The 23,472-nt window shown below is 34.5% G+C and overlaps 1 protein-coding gene across 4 annotated transcripts in view; it reads right to left on the reverse strand.

Moving 5' to 3' along the window:
• Positions 1-14,307: 14,307 nt before the first annotated feature.
• TBL1XR1 (TBL1X/Y related 1) overlaps positions 14,308-23,472 on the reverse strand; it is a 156,940-nt gene continuing 147,775 nt past the window's right edge. For 3 of the 4 annotated variants that reach the window (XM_063099121.1, XM_063099150.1, XM_063099131.1), the window contains 2 exons: positions 20,117-20,218; positions 14,308-19,011 (listed from right to left, as the gene is read on the reverse strand). In XM_063099121.1, coding sequence (XP_062955191.1) covers positions 18,985-19,011; positions 20,117-20,218 — 129 coding nt within the window. In that variant the 3' untranslated portion in view covers positions 14,308-18,984. Of the gene's footprint in view, positions 19,012-20,116; positions 20,219-23,472 lie in introns of those variants that run through there. The other variant, XM_063099141.1, reaches the window with a different exon arrangement.

A 23,472-nucleotide genomic window follows, 5' to 3' on the forward strand; every position in this document is an offset into this window, starting at 1 on the left:
GAACAAACTCACTCCCCTTCCCCCGCCCCCCATGGAGAGCATTAATCCATTCATGAGGGATCTGCCCCCATGACTCAAACAGTTTCCAACACTGCCACATTGGGGATCAGATTTCCATGTGAGTTTTGGAGGGGACAACACATCCAAACTCCATCACATAATATCTATGAATCCTAAAAATGTATACACCTAACAAGAGGCCTTCAAGATATACAAATCAAAAAATAGAACTGATGGTAGAAATAGATAAACCCAGACTGAACACTTCAACATTCCTCTCAGATTAATCAATAAAATAAGTAGATAGGAAATAAGTAAGGGGCTTGCAGTTTAAGCTCAATTGGTAGAGCATGGTACTGATTACACCAAGTTCAAGGGTTCAGATCCTTTTACCAGCCAGCTGCCAAAAGAAAAGAAAAGAAAAGAAAATCAGTAAGGATATAGAAAAACTGAACAACATTTAGCCACTTGACTTAATGACAGTTATAGAATATTCCAGAAATAGGAGAATATACATTCTTACAAGTACATGTGGAATAGTCACAAAGATATACTGTATCCCTGGGTCTTAAAACAAACCTTAATAAAGTAAAAAGAACTGAATTCATACTAAGCATACTCTCTGAACCTAACGAAATTAAGCTAGAAATCAAAAACCAAAGAATATCTAGAAAACAATCAAATATTTGGAAATTACACAATACTTTACTTAAAACAAAAAATAGGACAAAGAGGAAGCCACAAGCAAAATTATAAAAAATGCTTAAATTGAATGAAATTTAAAACACAACATATAAATATCTGTAGGATATATCTAAAGAAGTCCTTAGAAGGAAATGTATAACATTAAAGGAAAAAAAGAGCCTCCACTCAAGAATTGAAGCTTCCACCTTAAGAAACAGGAACTCTCATACATTGTCGGTGGGACTGCAAAATGGTACAGCCTCTATGGAAAATGATATGGAGGTTCCTCAAAAAATTGCAGATAGATCTACCATATGACCCAGCTATCCTACTGCTGGGAATATACCCAGAGGAATGGAAATCATCAAGTCGAAGGTATACCTGTTCCCCAATGTTTATCGCAGCACTCTTTACAATAGCCAAGAGTTGGAACCAGCCCAAATGTCCATCATCAGATGAGTGGATACAGAAAATGTGGTACATCTACACAATGGAATACTACTCAGCTATAAAAACGAATGAAATACTGCCATTTGCAACAACATGGATGGACCTAGAGAGAATTATATTAAGTGAAACAAGTCAGGCACAGAAAGAGAAATATCACATGTTCTCACTTATTGGTAGGAGCTAAAAATAAATAAATAAATACACAAACAACGGGGGGTGGAGGGAAGAAGACACAACAATTATAATTCCTTGAAGTTGACAAGTGAACAGAAAGAAGGTTGCTGGAAGGGAAGGGAACAGGGAGGAGGGAGGGAGGTTTCGGTAATGGGCCACCATAATCAACCACATTGTATATTGAGAAAATAAAATAAAATTTTTAAAAAAAAGAAACTAGAAAAAGAAATGCAAATTCGACCCAATGCAAGCAGAAGTAAATAATAAAGAGCAGAAATTGAATCAAACTGAAAACAGAAGACAACAGAGAAAATCAATGCAAAACCTGGTTCTTTAAAAAGAGCAATAAATGTATAAACCTCTAGCCAGTATAACAAAGAATAAAAGAGATGACACAAGTCACCAATATTAGGAATAAAAAAAGTAGACATCAGCCTCTAAAGACATTGAAAAGATGATAAAGGAATATTACAAACAACCTTAGCCTATATATTCAAAAACTCAGGCACAATTGACAAATTCCTTCAAAGGCACAAACTATCAAAGAAGAATAGGAAACATGAGTAATCTGTATCTTTTAAATAAATAGACTCATAGTTAAAAAAATTTCTGTGGAATAAGATCTAGGCTGAGATGGCTTCACTGATGATTTCTACCAAATATTTAAGGAAGGAATAATTCCAATTATACACAAACTTCTCCAGAAGATAAAAGAAGAGGGATTGCTTCCTAAGTCATTTTATGAAGCCAGCCTTATTCTAATACCAAAGATACAGGTTTTTTTAAAAATGAAACTACAGAACAATAAACCTCATGAACATGAAACAAAATATTAGCAAATTAATTCAGAAGTATATAAAAATAACAGTACATTATGAGCAAGTGGGGTTTACCTGAGGAATGTTAAGATTGGTTCAACTATCAAAAATCAGTGTACTTTAGTCTGTATCAACAGACTAAAGAAGAAAAACCATACAATTATCTCAGTACATGTAGAAGCATTTATAATTCAACATTTATTCATAACAAATTTTTCAACCAAATAGAAACAGAATAGAACTTCCTCCACCTCCTAAAAGGCATCTAGAAAAAACCTACAGCTAACATCATATTTTACGGTGAAAGAATACATGCTGGTCCCCCTAAATTCAGAAATAAATTAAAGATGTCACTGTGCTCCTGCTCAACACTGCAATAAGATAAAAAAAAAAAAAATTCAAATGGCATGCAGATTATAGAAAATAATAAAACAATGTCTACCAGCAGATGACATTATTATCCACATAGAAACTTCCAAATAAACTCCAAAAAAGCTATTAGAACAAATCAGTACCTTTAGCAAAGCTGCAGAATAGAAGGTCAACATACAAAAATCAATTGTATCTCTATGATTACAGTGAACAACTGGAAATTGCAATTAAAAAAATATATTGTCTTTACCAAAAACATGAAATATTTAAGTACAAATATCACAAAGTGAGTGCAAGTGCAATTCAGTGGAGAAAGGACAGTCAGTTCAACAAATGGTGCTAGAAGAATTGGATATCCAGGTGCAAAGAAATAAGCTTCAAACCATATCTTGCACCATATGTAAAAAATTAATTCAAAATAAATCACAGACCTAAATGTAAAATTGAAACCTATAAAACATCTGGAAGAAACATAAGAGAAAACTTTTGTGCACCTTGGTTAGGCAAAATTGCTTAGGTATGACACCAAACGATTGCTTTAAAAATGATAAATTGGACTTCATCAAAATTAAGAACTGCTTTTTGAAAGAAATTGTTAAAAGGAAAAAAATTATCTGATAAAAGAGTTGTACCCAAAATACATAAAGAATGATTAAAGCTCAATAAAACAGAAACAAACATTCCAACCAAAAAATGGGCCAAAGTTTTTAACAGACACTACATCAGAGATACATGGCTAGCAAACAAACACATGAAAAGATATTCAACATCATTAGTCATCAGGGAAACACAAGTTAAAACACACTGAGATATCACTATACACCTGTGATACTGGCCTTCAAAACAATGACAACTGACAATGATGACAAATGCTGACAAAAATGTGGAGCAATACGGACTCTCATTCAATTATGGTGGGAATAAAAAAAATGGTACAGCCACTTTACCAAACAGTTTGGCTGTTTCTGATAGAGTCAAACCTATGTATATCATGTAACTCTTGATCCCACTCCTATGCATTTATCTAAACTGAAAACTTCTGCTCATACAAAAACCTGTACATGAATGTTTACAGCAGCTTTACTCATAATTGCCAAATATTGAAAACAAACAAAATGTCCTTCAGCAGGTGAATGGATAAACCATGGTACATCCATACAATGGAATAGTAACCAGCAATAAAAAGGAATGAATCACTGATTCACCCAACAAAATGGATGGAATCATAAATCCACTGTAGGAATTGAAAGAAGTCAGACTTAAATAACTACATATATTATCTCATATATGACATCCTGGAAAAGGAAAAACTATATGAAAAATAGATCAGTGATTGTTTGAGGGTTGAAATGGGGGAATGAATTGACCACTAAGTGGCTGCATACAGGAATTTTTATGGGATGGAACTATTTCTCTATGGAAATTTGGTGGACTATATATAAATGAGTCTATGCGTTTGTCAAAACCCATAGAATTGTACACCACAAAGAGTGAATTTTACTGCATGCAAATTAAGAAATAATTCAAAAAGGATGTCAAGGTGAAATCTAGACTGACAAACAAACCCAATTATATGCAAGGTATAACGTCACTGAGAGGGTGGGAAAAAAGAAAAACTGATCCAAGAAAGTTTGGAATCACTGCTTTGACTGGATTCCATACGGGTAAAGACAAAAAGAACTGTACAAAAAAAATCTTCATTCTAATTGGTAAATTTGTATGTCACACAGGCGCAGGTTAGTAATTGTGAAACTACTTTACATGTACACTAGGGTTAAACAAACACGTACGTGAATTGTAGATAAGGGAGCCAGGTTACAAGAAAGAAGTGATAAGTAAATGAGGGGGAAAGGCTAGAATGCATCTAGTATTGCTGGATTCAAGTTGAAGATATCAGTGTGAACACCTATTTATTTTCTTATATAGAGAGATGTAAGAATATATGGATTAAATATATGTACACATATTTGTATACTAGCTACCCACTGAGAAGGCCTAGAAGCAGTGACACCTCAGTAGCAATGAACACACCTAAAGCCCGGATCTTGGTTTCTAAATCCCATTCTCCAATAAAAGGAACCAGAGTTCTTTGAAGATATGGCTTATTCTATGGCTGGGGCACAGAAAATACTAGATGAGCCTGGAGTATCTTGAAAAGCCAAAAAGTAATGAAGTGTTTTTTAAAAAAAGATGGGGACATGTTGAAAGGATACAGAAGCCAACCTGAAAGAGCTTTCAATAGCCAAAGAAGTCATAATGTGAGCAGCAAAATAAGTAATGATAGTGCAGTCGGCCCTCCATATCCACAGTTTCCGTGTCCATGGATTCAACCAACTGCAGATGGAAAATATTTGGAAAAAAATAAAAACAATACAAAAATAAAAACAATAAAAACAATACAGTACAACTGTTTACATAGCATTTACATTGTATTAGGTATCATAAGTAACCTAGAGATTATTTAAAGTATACAGGAGAATGTGCATAGGTTATATGCAAATACTACCCATTTTATATTAGGGACTTGAGCTTCTGTGGATTTGGGTATCCATGGGGTGTGGTGGTGGGGGGGGGTCTGAAACCAATCCCCTGCAGTTACCAAGGAATGACTATAACAGATTCTAACCTAAAGAATAAAATAAGTATCTATGAGTCCATACTGTTTGTTCAGTAAAGGCTTAATTTTGCCTATGGAGAGATTCAACCTTTGTCTCCAGCTCCTGGGATGTAACCTCTGAGCCCTTGAATGTCCTGCCTGATAAGACTGTCTTTGTTTACCTGGAGGACTTGGGCCAGGCCAAAAAACTCCTGGACCCTGCTCCCTGTGCCTCTCCCCTTAGCTGATTCTATTTCATTTTATTTTTAAGGCTGGTCAAGTGAAGCACTGGGAGTGGAGAAGCCTTGGCTGATTTTAATCTGAATCCTTTTGCTGTAATTAACTGTAACCATGAGTATAATGGCTTTGCTGAGTTCTGTGAGCCCTTCTAGGGAATTACTGAATTTGAGGCAATCTTCTGGTCCCCAGAGTTTGCAACTGATGTCAGAAGTGAGGGTGGTTTGGGGGATTCCCCAACTTTGCACTGATACAAATAAATGGTTGGTTAAATGAATGAAAGAATGTGAAAGGCATAAATCTTCCTTACAGAACTCCAATAAATGTAAAAATGATGAGGAAAATAGAAAATCACAATTAAAACACCACAGTAATAATTGATGCAGGAAAGATCAACTTAGGAATGTGAAAATTAGAGGGCCAGACTTAAGGAGAAAGAAGTGTTTGCATAGTCTCAAAATACACCCCAAAATATGTATTAATTGCTGTGGTTTTAACATATGCCCACAGATTATTTGATACTCTTCCCTTCAGGAGATGGAGCTTAGTTTTCCTCCCCTTAAATATGGGCTGGAACTAGTAACTCGCTTCTAATGAATAGAGTATGGAAAAGGAAAAACAGTAACTATACAGTGGAGAAATCTTGCAGACACAACCTTTACCAAATGATCAAAGTCAACATCACCAGTAATAAATCATGTCAATATTGTATACCTTCGTAATGCTATGATGAGAAGTGTGGAATATACCAATATTTCTAAAGCAAATGTATTTCACAGGACCTCCAAAGCCCTGATCCATATCAGGCTAGGATCTCTGATGTGGATGGAGAGTTGTGGCACAGCAAGGTTGCTGGCTCCAGGACAGACAAGTTACTGATTGATATGTAAAGATACTGGGAAATTGCTGTGAGGAGAGAGAATGTTTGCTAAGATCAAGCTTTTGTTGGTGGATCGACTTAACCTTTTGCAAACTGCATTATGGAATGTCACTTTGCTTATTTCAGTGATGCTACTAGCTTTCCCTTTGTTAGCCATAATTCTGACAATATCCTTGTGTCCTTGTAATGGTAAAATCAACTGAATTTTATTGTAAAACTTCCTTGTCTTTACAATAAATGGGAGAGGTTAACTTAGGAAGTGGCTGCCACATTCAGTTTTGCTCCTCCTAATGGAGAAGTTACTGAAGTGCAGTCTGTCCAGGCCTCAATGCATACATAGTGCTTGAGTATTCATGTAATTCTTTTCTTCATATCCATCACACAGGGAAAAGTGGTGTAACAGAGAAGGACATTTAAAGTCTGTGATAGTCTTTCCCAAAATCCATTATGCCAGTTTGAACGTGAGAAAACATCAGGCAAACATAGCCTGAAGGACATTCTTTAAAATATTTGATCAGACTTCTTTGAAAATGTCAAGGACATAGAAAACATGGAGACTGACAGAATGTCACAGAGATTGGAGGAGACCAAGGAAATATGACTCCATGCAATGTGGTACCGTGGATTGAATCCTGGAACAGAAAAAATCCTGGTGGAAAACTGGAAAACCCTGAATAAATTTTAGTTTTGTTGAAAGCATTGATTGTGCTAATGTTAATTTCTCAGTTTTGATAAGAATACCAAATGTATTATTACCCGAGGAAGGTGGGTAAGGGATAGATGAGTACTGTACTATCTTTGCAACTCTTCTGTAAATCCAAAATCATTCAAAAGACTTTTTTTTTTACCCCCAAGACTGACCATACCAAGTTGGTGAGTATACAAAGCAACTAAAACTCACATGTATTGGTGGTTGGAACATAAAATAATACATAGTACAGCCACTTTAGAAAACAGTGTGGCAGTTTTTCAGAAAATAAACAAATACACAACAATATTTCCCAGCCACTCCATTTGTAATTACCCAAGAGAAATAAAAATATACCTTATACACAAATAAGATTTCAGCAACATTATTAGTAATAGCCAAAAAATAGAAACAATCCAAATGTTCATCAACAGGTTATTGGTAAAATAATTATGGTATATCCATTCAATAAAACACTACTTAGCAAAAAGTAGTGTTTCTTAGCATTCCTTTTCGGAATGAACTATTGATTGAGGAAACAGATGACTCACCAAATAATCATGTTGAAAGCCAGATTGTGCCCTCCCCAAATAATAAGTAATGTATGAACTTATTTTTATAAGATTCTAGAAAACTTAAACAAACCTATAGTGACAGAAAGCAAATAGGTGGTTGCCTGAGAAGGAAGGAGCAGGACAGACAGGGCTGAGACAGAGGGACTTAGCTTTTGAAGGTGACAGATATGATTGTTAAGTATGATTGTTTCACAGGCATATACATGTCAAAACACATAAAATAATACAATTTAAATATGTACTTTATTTTATGTTAATTAGAGCTCATTCAAGCTATTTATGTTTTTTTTTTTTTTTTCCGTGACCGGCGCTCAGCCAGGGAGTGCACCGCTCATCCTTATATAGGATCTGAACCCGCGGCGGGGAGCGTTGCCGCGCTGCTAGCGCAGCACGCTACCGAGTGCGCCACGGGCTCAGCCCTCATTCAAGCTATTTAAAGAATGACATGGAAAGATGTTTTAATATACTAAGTTAAACAAAATCAAGTCATACAAAAATAAGCACGCTAATCCCCTCTATGTTATAACAAAACTTACTTGTTTATGTTTATAAATATATAGTAAAGTATCTATCTATATACCATTATGTACTTAAGACAGGAGAATGTCCAGGTGGGTCAGCACGGGGAAATAATAGTAAGCACTAGCTAAGTTATGCTACAATAACAAACAACTCCAAATTCTTAGTGATAGTATAACGTTTTATTTCTCACTCAGGCTGCATGTCCCACATGGGTCAGTAGGATGCCCTATTCCTAAGAGAAATGAATTAACGGCTTATATTTTGTAGTACCTAAAAATCCTGCTCAAAGCCATATAAAATTTACATGTGCGATTTTCTCTTCATTTATACACAGGTATGCAGACACACACCTCTTTTTTTTTAAACTCTGAAATTGTCTTAAATGAACATGTGTTACTATCGTATGGAATAGAAATGAAATAGAACAAAAAGTCTACACCAGAAAAGCAAAGGTGATCAAACACACAAAAGTGGAGTGCTATTTTGACCTTCATAAATGTTTTAAATTGGAGTTAGATAATTGAAATAGAAGCCAAAAGAAAGAAAAATGTGTAATGCTATGCCTTTAGAACCTTGGCTCTTAATATTGATGCAGTTTTTTTATTGATGTTTTTCTATAAATAATAGATTACAAAATGGATGTTTGGCGCAGAGTTGCTTTTTAAGAGTGCATTTTCCAATTCTTGACAATGCAAGAAAAATGTAGAAGACACTAAGGGCAAGACATAAAATAATACAGATATAACACACAGGAACTGATTACACCCCCCATTATTCAACTAGCTTGCATGCAAAATGTGGACTGTTAAATGCTATGCCCACGGTCCCTGCTAGTCTTGGTCACCACCTAGACATTCGCTTCCCCAGTAATAAAATGGAGAGAATAATCACAATGGTACACATTAGTGCCATTGTATCTTCATGGTTACTCACTGCAGCAAGGCTCAACAAAACATCATGAAAAGACATACTGACAATTCTAAGTAAGCTTTTTTTGAAGTAAAAGGAAAGATGAATGTGTGGCCAGACAGGGGTTTACTGTGTCCTAGGACAGATTAAGAGATGATCAATGTCTAGGCAAATCCTGAGAAATTCTTGGCCTGAATTTCAAGGCCAAGAATCGTTGGGAATCCAGATATATACAAAATATTACCTATAAAGAGGAAAACACTTACTGGCCTCAGAAAACACAGCAGCAGTGATCGGCAGAAGACAGTGGAGCACTACAGCAGTGGCTCTCTAGTTTTAGTGTGTATTGGGAACATCTGGAGAGCTGGTGCAAAATGCAGACTGCAGATCCTTGTTCTGTATGGGTTCTGCTTCAATAGGTCTTGGGTGAAATACCACACATTCTCATGTTGGTAGTTCCTGACTTGCACTTTAACACTGATCAACTGAATTATGAGGGGAAGAAAATATGACCCAAGAATAATATACTTACGTCAAGTATTCATTTTTGTTTAAACAAGTCTCAAATATGCAAGGATTCAAGATAGAAATGACTAGTCCCATTTGAAAATGAAATAAACCCAACCAAAAGATGGTACCAAGTGAAGAACTCAAGAATGAGGAAGCCATAGTCGCAGAGGCAGCACTGAACTTATTGCAACATAAAATTGAACAGACAGCTGTGGTTACAGAACACAATGTATACCTCAACCTAAGGGACAGGAGTCTCCACTAGCATCACCACCAGGGGATGAGAATCGCTTATACTTCTCATGTCTTCCTATGTGCTGGGCATGGTGCTACAAATAAATGTGCATCATCTCATTTAATCCTCACAACCTGGAAGATCTTGTAATTGCAGCTTCTGATTCACTAAATTCTTGGATGGGAACTGAGATGATTTCTAAGGAATTTCTAGGTAAGGTTGATGGGCTACACTTCTGAGGAGCAAAGCCCTAACTTACAAACTCCAAACCAGTCTATCTCTAGAGAGCTGATCTTGGTGAACAGAGTAGCTCATGCAGCTGTTAACGAAGAGGTACTTTGATTCAGACTGTCTCGTGTCTTTGGAAACTTGGTAGCAATGAGGGTTTGAGGAGAGGTACACAATGACTGACAAGATTCCAACATCTCTGAGCATTAACAGCAAAAATATGCCAATCATCCTTAACAAGTAAAAATCATAAGAAAACTCTCGAGGAGTGGAGATGAAGTGCTTAATTCCTTTGCCTTTCATGGTTAAGAAATCAAGGGACTTTGAAGTAATAAATGGAGATGAAAATACATACTGTTTAAAATTATAGCAATGACCACTAGAAGACAGACACAAAACAAGTAATTACAGGTGGACCATAGAGAGGGATGCATTGGGTGTCCTGGGATTCATATCACCAGGCAAGCCCTATTAATCTGAGTCTAAACCCCAAGTTGGTCAGGTACCCCTTGTCATTTACAAACACAACACCTCAAAATTAGGTTGAACCATTTGAAACTGCCAATATGCAGCAGCTCCTAACTTAGAAAAAGTGATTTCAAGATGCTTCAACCTAATTTTTTCCCTGTTATAGCACTTAATAAGCTATTTCTTTTGTAGTTATACTTCCCAAGAACAAAGCCTATTTTTTTTCTTTCTCACTACTGTATATCCAGTGCTAGACACATTTCCTGGAACGTATTAGATACTTAACAAATATCTGTTGAAGAAAAAAAGAGGACCCAGGATTTGGGAAGGCAAAATGACCTTTAAAAAAAAGAAAAAGTCCTAGAAAAAAATCCCAAATGTCTTCTAATCTAGGACATGGACTAGGAATCTGGCTTCCAGCAATATTAGCATACACTATTAAAACCCTGGTAGTTCCGTGAAGTTTATAAAATTGGCTGAATGTGTATATTGTGCTCTGTGGTAGAAAATTTTTCATCTACATTCAATAGTCTTAGTAATATTTTCAGCATTTAATGACTAAATGCTAAAACACAGTCTTAAAACAACTGTTTTCTCCTAACCCCTGCCCCATGATTGTCATTTTTAGGTCTAAATTTCTCTCTTGTTCCTGTATCTACACTGAGTAAGAATACAAGGCATTTTCCCCAAGAAATCTCCCTTCTACAAATTCTTAAATGACTCCTTCTAAAATAACAGACTCAGTTAATGCCAGAAAGTGGCTGAGTGGTGAATTTTATAGATTCTTTGAAGTGGGTATTAACCAGAGGTGTACATCAGAATCGAATGGTGAACCTGTCCTACAGAAACAACACACATACAAGTACTTGTTTACTGCACTGTTTGTAATGGGAAGTAGTGAAAAAGTAAATACACATTATAGGGAGTTAAATGTTCGTGTACAACGTGGCCACTAAAAACTATAATGGTAACATATAGCTTTCTTTATACAACTAGGCACTATTCTCTAAGGACATTAGATATATTAAAATTTTAGTCCTAATAACCAGTCTATGAGTCTATGAGGTACTATTGCTAGCCTCATTTTACAGATGGGGAAATCATGACAGTAACTCCTTAGGTCAAACAGCCACTAAATGGTGGCGTTTTGATTCATCCCAGGCAGACAGGCAGAATTCATGCTTTTAAACCCTATGGATATATTCTACATCTACAGTATAGGGAAGTACCTATGCTGATGGCACAAAAGTCCCTGACAATTTCAGCAAAAAGGTGCATTTCTGAAATCAATCAGTACCACAATCTCATTTGTATTTTTCTTGCTCTTTTTAAAGTATGCATTGAATATGTTTGGAAGAAAACATATTAAAGTGTTAACAGTAGATACCACTGAGGGCTTGGCTGTGAGTTTGGAAATGGGAATCTATTATTTGTGTCTTATGTTTGAATTTATTTACAAGCATGTGTTCTATTTTAATTATACCACATGCCAATGACACTCGCCCCAACTCTAAGTTGTCTATGGCACAAAAAAAGCATACTAAAAACAAAACAAAACACGTACCTAGTGCTACCATATTAGCCAACAGGTCAAGAGAAGGGTCAGACATCTTACTTTAAGAAGGATTCTAATGCACACTCCAGGTTAACCAAAATTGTTTAAAAAGTAAAATTAACTGACCTCTGATTAAGTCTTGATTGCTTTATCAGGCGACCTCATTTACTTCAACATCACATTTTGATATCAATGTCACATAACTACAATTTCATGTCATATTAAACTCAACTGGAATTATTTGATGACTCTAGGCCGTCACTATGGTATCCAGGCCGTCACTATGTTATCCACCCCTTCGATGGGGTGGCGAAAAGTACTCAAGTTGAAAATGAGGTAATTAACCTAGTATAAAGGAGTGTATGTAAATTAAGCCAATAAAAGCTTATGTGTGCTATAACACCAAGGTCAAAGATGTTATTGTTATTATGGCGGGGGAGGGTAACCAGTTAGTTCAGCTGGTTAGAGCGTGGTGTTATAAAATGTTGAAGAGGTCCTGGCAATGTGCAGATTTTCAAAATCCCGCAAGATGAATGGAGATTCTGGAAGCTGGTGCTTTCAAATGTCTGATCTCAGGCTGAGTTCAGTGTGACTGGATTTTTAATACGAGTTTGACTACTTGAGGTACTCACGTGGTGCTTGAATTTCTCCACAGCAATCCTGTCCAGTGACCATCCAAGTTATGCTTTTGGTATTTCTGGAAGCACAGTATTTCCTAAGGCAGCCCTTTCTGACAATGAATTAGTATGTTAGAAAGTTTGTCTTTCAAATAAAATTGTGATATCTTTTTCCATGTAGATTCTACCCCATTTGTCCTACTTGTTAAAATGGAATTGTCTGCCCACTTGATCATACAAACCCAACAACCAAGAAACATTAGTAATTGTCTTCTGTACTTTACTAAACACTTTGTGTTTAATATATTTCAAATTATAAAGAAATTACAAGGAACTCCTAAAAATTTAATACAAAAATATTACAAGTTAGGACAATTAAGCATTGAAATATGACATTTAAGAAGCATGCAGAAAAATAGCATAGGGTTAACATTTATTTCATTGTTGACAGAACTTTGGTACAGCAGAGAAAAGCACCATAAAACTACCACCCACAGTGTCTTTTCCTCCACTGTATTTTTCAAATGAATATATTGTGAGAACAGTAAACCTTAATCTGATTTGCTATTATAGTAGGTAAAAACCTAATCCATTGAAAAGTAAAAGAACTACAAAATTAAAAATAATCCCTTCTATGAATGCTCTAATTAATTTGAGCTTTACCTCAAGCTTATATAAATTTAACCCTTAGTAGTCCAACACTTTGGGAAAGTATAAAATGAAAAACGTTATTGATCTGTGCCATGCAATAAAAGTTAACCCCTTGAGAATGAAAGGTTGTCAGTTCTAGCAACTGCAGTGGCTTATCTCTAATAAAACATGTAAGGCTATGCCTGTATTTGTTTCTGTTTAAGGAAATAGAAAGAAAAGGTAGAAGACTTGGAGAATACAAATTTTTACAAAAAAAAAATGTGCTCAGTAATTTTTTTAAAAGTCTCTATGTAACGCTAAAGGACTTGGGATTAACTAAAACCGAAGGTGCCTAATATCTTTTCTCATAGATTATAATGTTTGTAGTAACATAAGCAACTAGCTAAGGAAGAAAAATGATTAAATTATCACTGGGGCTGGCCAGTTAGCTCAACTGGTTAGAGCACAGCCCTGTAACACCAAGGTCGCAGGTTTGGAGGTTCATACCGGCCACCGGTATGAAGCAAAAAAAATTGTCATTGGCTTATATGAAGGAAAAAATGTCATTAAGGAAGTTGAGCATTCTGCCCTAAAAATCTTCAACAGTATATACATACTGTTTTGTGCTCAACTGTATGCTAAGAAAAGAAGTGAATCTGAGGTCTCTTTTACTTTAATTATGTGAAATAATGTTCTTTAAATACAATATTGACTTTTCAAAATAATTCAAAAGTAATTGCTATTCCTTAGCTGACTAGATGCTATTATTCTTTAATAAAAATAGTAAATAATCCCTTCTTTTAAAAAAATCTCATCTCCTGCAAGAAGTAATAAAATAGTAAAATTTGTAATTTTATCTATGGGCTTACTTTAAAGTACATATCTTAGAAAAGAACATGTTTGTGAAAAAACAGAAGTTTGGGTTCAATGGCAGTTCTTGTAACTGGTAACACCAGTGGGAGAGAACAGACATGTTATATGTTATGAAGGATAACTGAACAAAAAAGCTTATTCTACAATGGAACATTGGAGCAGAAATCATTAAAATGTAAACAAGAAATTGTAAACAAGAAATATTGTCCCTCTCTTGACGTGACTAGTAAGTAGTCTATACAAACTACACAGATATAAAAAGTTTTATATATGTACACAGCCAACATAATATCAAAATATATTTTATTCTGGACCTCTTTCAGATCTGATTCAAATTACAGTTGTCAAAGCAATACAATGCAAGGGGAACTGCAACAACAACAACAAAAAAATGTGCCTAGAGAGGATAAACGGGTCATTGGGGACAAATCATTGTGATGTGGAACCAAAATACATCAGAAGTGTAATTAACATGGTCCAGGACAGCATAGAACATCTATATCAGTCTTCCTTACACAATAATCATGAAAACTGAACAATAAAAGTTCTTTAACATGTACAAAAAACTGTCATGGGCTGGTTTACACTTTTACAACAGTTTTAAAGTTAACTGGATAACTAAAGAAATGATGCAGACATTTTAATCCAGTGCTATAGGTAGGCTCACAGAATTAGACCCAAAGGATTTGTGGAAATCAAAACGAAAACATCATAGCTACAATGTCAAAGTCAGGAAAGAAGAAAATTACTTCTGTACTCAAGGATTGCAGAGCTACAAAATGCAGTCTGTGTGTTTTTGTTTGAATGAGATGGATAAGTACATCAGACTAGATACAACATGCAGAATGTTTTCTTGAACTTATCCAGAAATTCCAAAGAAAACATCATGAAACAACTTACTAGAAAAAAAAAAAAATATATATATATATATGCCCTATTCACCCTGCTTCAACACTGTCAACATAAAGGCAGAAATAAAGAATGCTATCAATACCTCAGAACTACTGATATAAGACATCAAATTTCTAAATCAGTGTATTAAAAAAGTGAACACTTCCTCTTTTTTTCTCCTACATTTAACTAGAATCATGTTTTTTAAAAAAATGATATTGTGACACTTCAGAGCTACTACTGGAAGGAGTAATTCATAAGTTCCCTACCTTCCTCCTCCTCCTATACCTGCTGATTAAGGAGAAGAGGAAAAAAACAAAACAAAAAAACAGGGTCTCTTGTAGATTTGCTGCTATTCCCCAAAATGTTGGCATTTGCTGCCATGCCACAATGTTGGTCCACTGAAATAGGATTTCTGCGGAAACTGTCAACAGTAATTCACCATACGCAAGTACCATTCTTAGCGTGTAAGAATAAACACAGGTTCTGTAGAAATGTACAATGTGCTTAAGAAAATGAAAATTGTTTTAAAAGAGTAAATAGCACTGCATTTGAGATTTTTCTATTTATCTAGTAAAACCTGTCATTTTTGCTTACATAAGTATGATCATTTGTGATTCCTTTAAATAGCAAAAATGCACAGTCCTCTTCAGTCCTGTACTCAGTAACAGTTTACATTACTCCTAACAAAATCATTCTACATAAACAGATAGCTCCTTAAAAATAGTACTCTCTCATTAAATCTAATTTGACAGAAAGAAGTTTAAGGAAAAAGGGAGTGCTTTATAAGTGAAAAAGTACAAATCTTTGGCCTTTCTCTTGACATTTTTACATGTCAAAAAGCAAAAAACCTTCATGTAATTCAATCTAGCGATTACTTTTTGCACCATAATTTGTTTTACCACAAAAGGAGGCACTTTCAGTATCTGTAAAAGGTGTTTAATCCCAAAATATACCTATTAGGAAATTAAAAGTTACCACTTCTAAAAGTCATTTGAAAGTCAATGATGTTAACCTGATGGATAATAGGAAATAGGGATTGGAACAAATACAAGAATTTATGGGATTTCCTATATGAAGGAGAAAAAATATATATTCCTTTATGATGTTTATGAGTGGCAGCTGCTCTTTCTTTATTCTAATCAGTGAGTATTCATTCAAGTTTTCCTTTCTACTTTTCCTTATAAGTTTCTTACAGTAGCTTACAAAACAATGATATATGATGAACACCAGAGAAAAACTACTGGATTCAGTTGATCTTCAGGAATAAGGTCTCAGAAAAAAACAGGAAGAAAAATGAGCAAGAACCCCAAATATAAAATTTTACAGGCTGTGAAACTTGGTCTCTTGCAATCATGTTACTGCTCAAATTAGAGACAATCTTATCTTTGTATACTGGAACAGCATCGTGGCACATCAGCAGGCAATGATGATGAGAACAGCAGCAAAAAAAAAAAATATATAAACAACTGTATGCTCATGAAGAACCCAAGCCTACAGAATGAATACCTTTCAGAGAAGTTTATACTTAAAAGACCCAAGACTTCAGGATAATAAAGCTCTGTATTTATAATCTTGTATATGTCCTATTGTGGCTATTATGCTTAAGTAAAATAGCTGAAGAATTTTTTAAAAAAACAGAAAAGATGACAATATCATAAAAGTGTAGCTGTCTATTGGCAGCTATATTGCAGAATTTCTTGACTACCTTTTAATCAGCTGGGAAAAAAAAGTCAGTAACTGTATGCAAATGAATAAATTGTCCATATCAAAATACAAAAGTACTATCAATAATCACCTCTGACTTTCAGATTTAAATTCAGTGCAATTGACAAATGCAAAGGAAAATGCAGCTTAAACATACTCAAAACATTTGTGTCTATTCCTGGGAGCACATTTAAAAATTATTGCACAGATTTTTTTATTTATTTTTTTAAAACAACAACAGAGGTCAACCACAGATGTGGACCTCCAGCAATAAAAGCAGGATTTCAAGTGCCAGATACTCAGCATATTAGGTTTCCTACATAAGTCACAGGGTAATAAGTTCTAAATATCTCTAATGTGATCCAAGACCCTAAAAACAGCTGGCACAAAACCATCATGAATGACTGCCTTTCTGGATGTAAGTTTTAAAAAATATTATTACAGTATCATAGTCCCCACTAACAACAGCTGGGGTACACACAACAATGTATTGTGAAATTAAGTGTACTTATTCTCTTTACTAACAGCAAATGCTACCCTACCTTAGTAAAAACCAAGACTTGCTTCAATCAATGCTGTTTTGTAAAAATGGTAAAACAACAAAAGCTAAAAATCAAAGCTGCACTACTTGGGTTAAATTAATTTCTACTTAAACTGAGAATTATGGGTTAAAATTTTAGTAGTAAATGCCTCAAAATAATTAGTGACAGAAATAGTGTTATAAATTTGCTAAGCATGATAATAAGCAATTCCTTAATTAAAATCTCTGAGATATAAATTTGACAACTACTCTCTTCAAAACTGACATTCCTGGAATCTTATGTTAATCATGACAAACCCTGTTAATCACATATATGAACATGGCCTCATGCTATCTATTTGTCTGTATATTTCACTTTTAGTTGCATGAGCACAAGAGGAGGTTTGAGTTGATACCTACATCTTTAAGAAAATACTTGATATTATAAACAGTAGAAGACATGATATAGTAGTGATTACTGAAAAAAAAAATAGCAGCTTAAATCTATCTATATTTGAAAAAATGTAGTCACAAGTACCACAATGCAGAATCAAAGCAGCAGGGAGGTTAGTGCAATTATACTTTTTCTTTTTTTAATTCGAAATCACTGCTATTTAAAAACACTGTGAAGCAAGTCTTTTGTTTCAAAGATTCTTTTTTAAACTAAGGTAGCAAACATTTTGCCATGTAATGGCAGTGTTATATGCCGTTATCTTGCTTTGTATAAAGAAAAATAACATGAGAGATTTTTAATACTACAGTTTGGTTTACGTTACATATTTAAGCTTCTACACAGAATGATGGACACTTTGAGAAGCTAATCCTTATCCAGAAACGTTTTAATCTCTTAAACAAAACAAAGCAAAACAAACAAATAATAAAAAACCCAAAACTACTTTGCTCCTTTTCACAATAGTGCACATTTTAACCATAATATAGTTATGGCTACAAAACATCTGAAGATTTTTTTTTTTAATGTATCTTCTCTATTGGTATTTAAAAAAAAAAAAAAATTTTGTGCCCTTCTAGTATTTAATTGGCAGAAATATGTCCCCAAAAAGAAACTATTGCATTTAAGCCACATCACCAAATAAACCAGAGCATAATACCCTTTTACTGATGTGTCTTACAGATTGACATGACCAAAGTCATACATTTTCATTTAATTTCCAATTCCCCCTTCCACAACATGCACCAATTGAATATATGCTCTGGGAGCCATAAAATGTACCAAACATCTACCTCTTCAAAAGAATGCATTAAAACATTTTTAAGAATTTTTTTTTGTTGTTTAAAAGGTGAAAAAAATATAAACAAGAAACTGATTCACTCCCTTACTTCATGCATCCATAATCTAAACCAAAAACAAAATTTAAAAGCAAGAACAAACTACTGCTGCAAGTTTTTGTAAGTCCATTTTCTCTGTACATACAAACTGCTCACTACGGAAGGGAAAAAAGAATATAATTCATGGTGTCTGCTGATTCAAAGGGGAGAAACAAGGCTGTTGTTAGTATCCAAAAACCGGTACATGTATGGTCTGCTTTTATAATGTATATTTCCTTTTCTCTTCTGTTTTTCATATCCAAAACTTCTAAATGCTATTTAGGGGCACAGCAGATTAGATTCCAGCACTTGGTGAACAGAATTCACAAGCTGTGACAAAACTCTGTCATCTTCAGGGTGCAATTTTGTTTATATACACTGTATGTATATATTTCTTTTAGATTTGGCTGTAGTGGACTGGCCATGGTTCAAGTGGGACTATAGCAGTACATGGGTCAGGGACAGTCATTTTGGCTATGTACACATTCATAGTCGGTCCATGGCTTCCAACTAGTAGCGCTATTTCCGAAGGTCTAATACACAAACCTGTAAGAAATTAAAATAGTCAATCAGTGCGTTCACAATTTTGTTGTACATTTTTAACTTTAACTTTTCTGTAGTACAATTCGGAATCTGTTTCTTAGTTCCAAGTTCACAAAACCACTAAAGCATAATAATCATGGAAATGGGCACTTAACAGAAATCAGACAGATCATCTAAGCAGATGAAGGAAACAACCATGAGCTAATGCTATAGGGGAAAAACCACAGCTAGGATTTTTAGAAATTACTCTGTTAATTAAAAAGTAGGAAAGAAAAATGCTCAAAACAGACTATTCCCTATCTCTTACACCCTAATGAAAGACATCCCAGATTATTCTACGCTACAGTTTAAGTAAACAGCGAATGGCTATATCTTTTCCATCTTCCATTCACTTTTTCTTTTCTTTTTTTTTTTCAATTTTTTAATGGCAGCCGGCCAGTACAAGGGTTTGGATCAAACCCTGGACACGATGTTATCAGCACCATGCTCTAATCAGTTGAACTAATCAGCCAGCCCCCTCTCTTTACTTTTAAGAGCTTTGGATGCCATAACTAGTATTTCTGTAAAGAGCTGTGCAACTTCATCCTGAGAGTCTCTCTCATTATCACACACAATCCTCAATGCAAGAATCAACTGCCTCTAATCCCCTCTTCCCTGGGCTACCAACAACACTCTTCTGAGGGGAGGAGAAGGTAGATACAGGCATTAAAACTTCAATTCATAGGCTGGCCAATTAGCTTCCTTGGTTAGAGTGTGATGCTGATAACACCAAGGTCAAGGATTTGGATCCCTATACCAGCCAGCCACACACACAAAAATTCAAATCACTCTCACCAAGTACTCTGCTATACTTAATTTTACTAATGAAAGTTTACATACAAAATAAATGCTGATTTCCTGATAATGATGATGCTCTTTTGGCAAAGATAGTCTAAATTTTGTTTACATTATTTGAATGCAATGAACATAAAGTACACAGCCTTCAGAAAAAATAAATCATTTCCATATCTGAAAAGTTATTTTTTAAAAATCACTTTCATAGTCACTACCACAATAAGCAACATTCCAGTGTACATAACACACACCCATTCAGAAACACTTTACTTACTGAACCATCTGATGCACTGGCTCCAACTTTGTCTCCCGCTGCATTCCAACAAACTTCAAAAATTCCACCTGTTCCCCTATAGCTGTGAACTAGAGCACCTGTCTAAAAAAATGAAAAGCAGAATCTTAAAAATCATAATATATATTTCTACAAATCCAGATAGTGAGATAAAAATGTTTTGTGGCTTTATTTCTAGCAATTAGAGGTGCGACTTAGCTTTAATTCCAAAATAAGTACAAGTTCTAAAATGCTAGAAATGTGACATGATGATCTTTTTATAAAAAGATAGTACTAGCCTGCTTTCAAAAGATCACTCACACACACGTTCACCTTCTCCAGTGTTGATAACCTATCTTGGCTAAGGTATCTTTGGCTTCTTTCACACAGCTAACAACAGCTAGATGCAAACATTCAGTGTATGACATGAAATAAATTTTTGCTGAATTTAGCCAACATATAGAGAAACAAAATTAATTCAGAATATCTTTGATGAAACATCCCAAAATGGAAATATAACAGACTGGTAAAAATAATGCCAGTATAAATCTGTTATTTACTCCATATTTTCTGAATAGTCCCTAAGCTACGGGAGTTATAAAAGAATATGTGCATTATTCTTGAAAGATGCTATTAAAAAAAAAAAAAAAGAACACTATCAATTTCATCATTAACTTAGCCAAATCATAAGTATAACTAAATTATTTTATTCCTTCATCAGTGAAGACAAAAATCATTCAGCTGCCACTAAAAAATTAAAATTCAGTCCAAAAACATATTCTCCTATGAAATCATTCATTAAATAGGGTAAAGGTCAGAGGGCCTGCTGTGAAAACTGAAAAACAATGAAAAATGTGCTTCTGGTATTGTGCCCTGACAAACCACAAAAAGTCTACAGTTTTATAGTGACCTGAAAACTCTAGCTAGAGGTAGCATATCTACCTAAAAGCAACATGGCAGTAAGCCATGCACTTTGCAAATACCTCCCCACAAAGGGTATCCAAGCTAACCACTAGGCTGGATGACTGTTTTCCCTTTCTTTCCTCTTCAAATTCAGTCTGGAAATATGGCACTAACCATAGATGCACTGCTACATCTGATAAGATTGGGAAGGCTCAACTGTTTTGTCCCCCTACCTGACCTTTCTCACAATTTGTGAGATTAATGAAAATGTCTGTAACCCTTAAGTATTTACGATTAATGAGGAGAGAAAGGAGTGGCACTGAACAACATCTAAAGTCTGCTGAGGTATCGAAAGTAAAATCTATACTCGACCTACAGTAGACTTTGGGGTTAAAAACAAATAACTTCCTTTCAAAAGCACTTACCCATCTCTAAGCTTGAATTGAGTATAATGGACCAAAATAGTATGGTCAACAAGGTAGAGCTATGACACTGAAAAAGGCCAGTATGACATCATGATATTAAAGAAGGCATTAGCATCTACCTCAAATCCATATGTACGCTGGGACAAGACTTCAACAATTTGCCTGTTAAATGTTTGCGAAACACATCAACCACGTAATTTAAAAAACAAACAAACAAAAAAAACCCCTCAAGTTCTGAACCCAAATTTCACTAAAATTGATCTTGCTATAATAGACTAAATAAACAACTGAAAACATTCTGAATACGGATAACTAGTAAGTAAAAGGAATATGTTTTTTAAAAGGTGTCATTCATAGTAACATAAAAACCATAAGGCACCTCAGAATAAATTGAGAGAAATTTAAAAACTCTCCTGAATGAATAAAAGATAAATAAATGGAGATATAACATATTTATGGGTTATAAAACTCAATGAAAACAATTTTCCCCAATTTCACTTATAAATTCAAGGTGCTCATAAACAAAATCCAGAACTTAGTGCTCTTTTCCAGAAATATGAAAGACTAAACTGTCAAGAACAGAAAAAGCAATTTTGAAGAATAATAAGGAAGGAAACTTATAAAGTCAGAGTTATTAAAACTATGCTACTGATTCAGGGACATACAAAGGTATCAATGGAATCAAAGAGAATCTATAAACAAACCACACACACATAAGCTTAGTATATGAAAGTAGTAGTATTATGAAAATCATAAGAGAACAAGGAATGGCACTGAGACAACTGACTATCCATGGAAAGATAAAACTGCATTTTTACCTCACACCATATATAAAAATCAATTCCAAAAGGTTAAAAATATAAATATAAAAAAAGATTAAAGACCTCTATTAGAAAGAATGCATTAAGCTATAAAAAGCACCAATCAAAAAAGAATATTAAAAGCTTCTCTATGATAAATACCCCATAAAAAAAAGGAGAAGACAAGGAACTAAAAACTCATTGCAATCCTTATGACCATGAAGGATTAGTGTCCAGAATGCATAAAGGACACCAACTAACCAATCTAAAAAATAAACAATAAAAAAATGGGGGGCAGGGGGGTCCTACTCAAAAAAGAGAAAATCCAGCTGGATAATAACTATTTGAAAAGACATTTTAAATCATCAATAATTAAGGAAATGCAAGTTAAAACAAAATACTATTGCATATCCATCAAATTGGAAAAATGATAATCTTAGGATGGGGGAAAATAGGAAATCCTAAATACTGCCATTATAAATGTGAATTGGTATAAGGTCTCTGGGGAGCAGTTTGGCTTGTATACCTTACGGGCCCAGAATTTCCACTTATAGGCCATGTGTGTGTATGTTAGAACTTTTATTTCATGTGCATAAGGAAACATGCTCAAGGATTTCACAGCAATGTTGTTTATATTATTAATAAAAGTCCACCAATAGGAAAATAAACTGGTATATTCATACGATGCTCTAGACCAGTCAAAATGAACCACTAGCTACATGTATTAATGTGACTATATTTTAAAAGACAAATGGTTAAAAATACAAGCTTCAACATATATATCATAGTTATAGAATATGTGCGACATAGGCATATATTCACAAAGAGAGAAAATAGAGAAGTAGAGGTAAGAAAGTAATGATAAAATATTAAGGGAGAGCATTTCTACATAAAACTTTGTTCAAAATATAATTTAAGATTCTGGCTTAACTGTTCAACTAGGAAAAATTTGCAATTCACATCACAAAGGGCTTATTTTTCTAGTACACAAAGAGCTCCTAGAAATCAAGATCACTAACTCAGTTGAAAAACAAGGAAAGGACATGATCAGCAGTTCACAGAAAAATTAACATAAACCCTTAAATATATAAAAAGATCCTCAACCTCAGTCACAAGAGAAGTCCAAATTTAAAACTACTCTGCAGTACCATTATTCATCTACAGACTGGCCTGTGAGGTAACATATTCTCCTATATTGCCAGCAGTAGTCTAAATTATTCACAAAAAGAAT

This window comes from Cynocephalus volans, chromosome 1, assembly GCF_027409185.1.
Source record: "Cynocephalus volans isolate mCynVol1 chromosome 1, mCynVol1.pri, whole genome shotgun sequence".
NCBI classification, from domain to species: domain Eukaryota; kingdom Metazoa; phylum Chordata; class Mammalia; order Dermoptera; family Cynocephalidae; genus Cynocephalus; species Cynocephalus volans.